This window comes from Trichechus manatus, unplaced genomic scaffold (genome assembly GCF_000243295.1).
Source record: "Trichechus manatus latirostris isolate Lorelei unplaced genomic scaffold, TriManLat1.0 scaffold00025, whole genome shotgun sequence".
NCBI classification, from domain to species: domain Eukaryota; kingdom Metazoa; phylum Chordata; class Mammalia; order Sirenia; family Trichechidae; genus Trichechus; species Trichechus manatus.
Window position 1 is genome coordinate 2,425,005 of NW_004443961.1, and position 4,453 is coordinate 2,429,457.

The 4,453-nt window shown below is 51.8% G+C and overlaps 1 protein-coding gene across 2 annotated transcripts in view; it reads right to left on the reverse strand.

The window, feature by feature from the left end:
• Nucleotides 1–3,393: 3,393 nt before the first annotated feature.
• The window catches only part of PUM3 (pumilio RNA binding family member 3), a 62,411-nt gene continuing 61,351 nt past the window's right edge, over nt 3,394–4,453 (reverse strand). For both annotated transcript variants that reach the window (XM_004373534.2, XM_023728583.1), the window contains one exon: nt 3,394–3,547. In XM_004373534.2, the coding sequence (XP_004373591.1) occupies nt 3,415–3,547 (133 nt within the window). In that variant the 3' untranslated portion in view covers nt 3,394–3,414. The remainder of the gene's footprint in view (nt 3,548–4,453) is intronic.

A 4,453-nucleotide genomic window follows, 5' to 3' on the forward strand; every position in this document is an offset into this window, starting at 1 on the left:
CTGGAAGCTTCCAGAGACTCTCTCCACGCCCCTCAAACAAGGCCACACACAAAGATGGGGAGAGAGGACAGCACTGGACTTCCACAGTGACTCTGACCATGGCCTTCTGTGGCAGGTTTATTTCAGACTAGAATTCTAGATCCAACCAAACTAGGCACCTGGGCGTGAAAGGGCGGAATGAAGACACTTAGACTTGCAACGTCTTCAAAGTCTTACCTCCTGTGCACTCTCTCAGGAAGCGACTAGAGGCTGTGCCTCGTTCAATGGAGGTTGTTATGCAAGAAACAGAAACACAAGGGATCCTAGAACAGGGTCTTTCCATGGGAGAGAAAAGCAGGGAAGGGCCAGAGTGACAAGCACAGTTTGCACCCAGAAGGCCTGGTGGCTCTGCGAGACAGTAGAAATGCTAGTGGACTTGATGCGCTGGATGGTGTGGGAATCAACATTCAGAGGCCGTTTGTCAGGTTACTGTAGCCTGGGCTACAAGCTTCTAAAGACTCACGTCCAAACGGTCTGAACAGTACACAGGGGCTTATTCTCTCACATAACACAGTCCAGGGCTGGGGCGGTTCAACCCACCCAGCGGCTCTGTGGAGAAAGACCTGGTGATCTGCTCCCGTAAAGATTACAGCCTAGGAAATCGTACAGGGCAGTTCTACCCTGTCACACAGGGGTCATCATGAGTCAGAATCAACTCAACGACACCCAATGACAACAACAAGGGCAGCTCCAGAAGCTGATTTATTCAGCAGATGCACATCATCTCAGCCATCCTCGGCACATTTGCTGCCTCACCTCACGGCTGCAAGCTGGTCCAACGGCTCCAGGCATCCTGTCTGAACATACCAAAGCCGGCTGGCAGAAAAGGGACTCTCTTCCTTGTGAGTCTACCATCTAAGAAACTTCCCAGGACCACCTTGCTTTCATCACCCAGGCTCCTTCCTAAGCCCATCACCCATTTAAGGAATGGGCCTCCAGGAGTTCATACCGGAGCTCTTTTGTAGAAGGCATACAAGGGACATCTTTGCATGGCCCGTGGAGCAACGGATGAGGCTGCTGGAGGCCAGGGCAGCCAGCTCATGGTTGCTCCCACTCAAGTGCCCCAGGGTTGAGGTTGTTCATATCTCAGCACATCGATGACCCATTCAAGGTGCCCTGGGTGAAAAGAACCAGGCTCTACCGATCAGGTTCAACCTGAGCCTCATGGATGGGGTGGACAAGAATAACATGGGAGCACCACCAGGCTGAAAGAAGAGGACAAGGGTTGATGGTGCCTGCTAGACAAAGCTTAAGCAACTCTAATGAAGTCTGGGAGAAATTCATCACAGGAACGGAGAAAACCAAGCAAATGAGAACACATGACGCAACAAGTTATTCCAGGAAAACCAAAATGGTATCGGAAATGTAATGACAGTTCACTACCTGGTCCACATTTAACAATGTCTGTAGAACCATGGATTTACCACAACTGAAGCAATTCCACTGGCAGGGAGGTGAGGGGGGAAGTGGGGGAATGGTGGTGGTGAAGGTTCTAACTGTATTTTTTGTAACCAGAAGTCAAAAGAAAATGTTTCCCGCTGATAGCTCGAAAGATGGCTGGCTATTTAGAAATTCACTGGCGCCAAAAGAACTGCAAGTATTACTGGCTTCTGGGAGGGGCGTGGAGGGGTGGGATGGCTGCTGCTTTTCTTACAATGTTACAATTTTTTGACTAACTTTCAAAATCATGTACGCGTTGTTTTATTTATTATTTTTCATTTGAAAGATGAAACAAATAGGTTTTTTTTCCTTCTGTCTCTGAAGGCACCCTTGCTTTACAGCACAAACTCACCGTGCATTAAACAGAAGCAGCTCCGTGTTGCCTTTTCCTGCTCCCCACCTCACCCTCGGGCCCGGCTGGGTGAAGGGTGGGCAGGGCGGCAGAATTCATGCCAAGAGAAGGTACCAGCTCCTCTGCACTCTGGGAAGGGTTCACGCACCCGGCAGGTCAGCCCCGTGGCTTGTCGGCTGGAAGCGGCCCTGGGACCCCGCAGCCTGGACAGGGAAGCCCCGCGATTCCCTGCGAGTGGGCGTCCCGTTCCACCAGGCTACCAGAGAAAGGGCCAGCAAGTACCCACCAGGCTACCAGAGAAAGGGCCGGCGAGTACAGGACATCATCACGGCTCTGTATCGAGTGCAGATACTCACAGGCAGGGCTACAACCCTTCCAAGCTTTGTTGCTAGGGGTCAACCACAGTTTCAAAACCCAAACATCCCACCTGTACTTCCACCACCATCGGTCAGTGTGTCATGCTGTGGGGGTTTGTGTGCTGCTGGGATGCTGGAAGCTATGCCACCGGTTTGTCAAACACCAGCTGGGTTACCCACGACGGACAGGTTTCAGCGGAGCTTACAGACTAAGACAGCCTAGGAAAAAACACCTGGAGATCTACTACTAAAAAGTAGCCACTGCAAACCCCATGGACCACAACAGAACAGTCCAATACAGTGCCAGAAGATGAGCCCCTAGGTTGGAAGGCACTCAAAACACACGGTGGCTGCAACAGTGGACTTCAGCATATCAACAATTACGAAGTTGGGGTCGCCGGGAGTTGGAGCCAACTTGCCAGCGACGACCACCACCACCACCGGCACTTAAATGTGAACTTCTGTACTGCAACAGCTCGGCATCTCCTTCCTTCCAACTCAGACCCTGCAGGCGCCATCTACTCTGCGGCAGTCTCCAGGCACAATGTGTCACCCCAAGGAGCCACTGCCTTGTAGGGCCCAGATCCAGAGACTGGGGGGTTTTCCAAGTGACGCCGACTCTATACCAATAACCACTGCGGTCCCCTACTTCATCCAGCACATTTTCCCCTCAGGTGGCTTCCAAAGGAAATCTAGCAGGGAACCCAATCACAGGGCAGCTGGGAAAGCAGCTGCGGATCACAGGGTAGCCCCTCCCCAACCTGTCCAGGCATTAAGGCTCCTGCAGGTCAGGTCAAAGGCAGTAACTCCCACCTCAATGCGCCATCCTCTCTCCCACACCCAGTCTTCCCTCTGAGGTGCCAACTAGCGCCACCTCCTCCGTGAAGCCTTCTGGGTCTGCTCACGGAAGGTTCCTTCTCCCCCAAATCAGCTGAGGCCACCACACTTTATACAGAGTTGGCTGGTGCCCTGTACCACTGTTCAGCTTCCACATCACTGCCTTCCGTTGTGATCTGCTACCTACCCAGTCTGACAGAGCAGACGGCTATAACTAAAGAAGAAAGAGGACCGCTCTTAGAGAACACTTTATAAATAGATTCTCATACAAAGAAGAAACCTGTACGGAGCACCCCAATTACCAGCAAGGGGGACCCCGAGACTCCCTTCCCAGCCTGGGAAAGCGGAACCGAACCCGAGCGACGGCAGTCTAGGTCGGAACTGTTCTGCCTAGGCCGCCAATTTCTCCAGCAGCGCTTCGATTCCTTTGCTAGCGTGTCTGGTCTTTTCCAGCATGGGAAGGAGGCTTTTCAGTCCAGCTTTGACTTTGCTTGCAACTTCTTGATCAGAACTCTGGACAAGGCTGAAGAGAAAGCAAAAACATAAACTAGCCAACAAAAAATTAAATTCCATGAAAACCTGTAGATCATGTGCAAATGCCCCATGCACCCACAGTATAAAAAACTCACTGCTTGTGAGACAAGACTTGTAACTATATGTAAATTTTTTTTCATTTGCCAGATGAAGGATGGGGGCCAGCAGCCTATAACTAAAACCACATAGAGAGCGTTTTAAACCTTGCTGGGGGAGTCACCCGAGAAAAGACACCGCTGGTGCCAACTGCAGTCCATACCGACCACACGTCCACTTCATCTTACGACTGACATACACTCTGCCTCAGAATTAGTTACTGGTTGCTACCTGTATCCTGGAGTCCCTGGGTGGTGCAAACAGTTAATGCACTCAGCTGCTAACCAGATGGTGGGTGGTTTAAGTCCACCCAGAGGCCTCAGAAGAAAGGCTTGGTGATCTGAAAAATCAGCCACTGAAAACCCTAGAGAGCACAGTTCGACTCTGACACGCATGGAGTCGCCATGAGTCGGAATCTGCTCGACTGTAGCTGGTTACACGCCTTCCATCTTTTCTTCCGCATCTAGACTGTCAGTAAAACAGCCGGGCCTTTGTGTTTATTTCCTTCAGGCCTTGTGGCACCTCATGCACAGAGCGGATGGCCCAGAAATGTCCCTTGAGTGACTGAGTGAGCAGGAATGCAGTGCTCAGAGGGAAGGTGCCTGCATAAGAAGGAAGTATGGGAAGGGCCTCTGTACTGAGCTCTATAGGGGAGTGTGATCGGGGCCTGGGCACTGAGCTCTACAGAGGGGAGTGTGAGCAGGGCCTGGGCACTGACCTTGATAGGGGAGTGTGAGCAGGGCCTGTGCACTGAGCTCTATAGAGGGGAGTGTGAGCTGGGCCTGTGCACTGAGCTCTA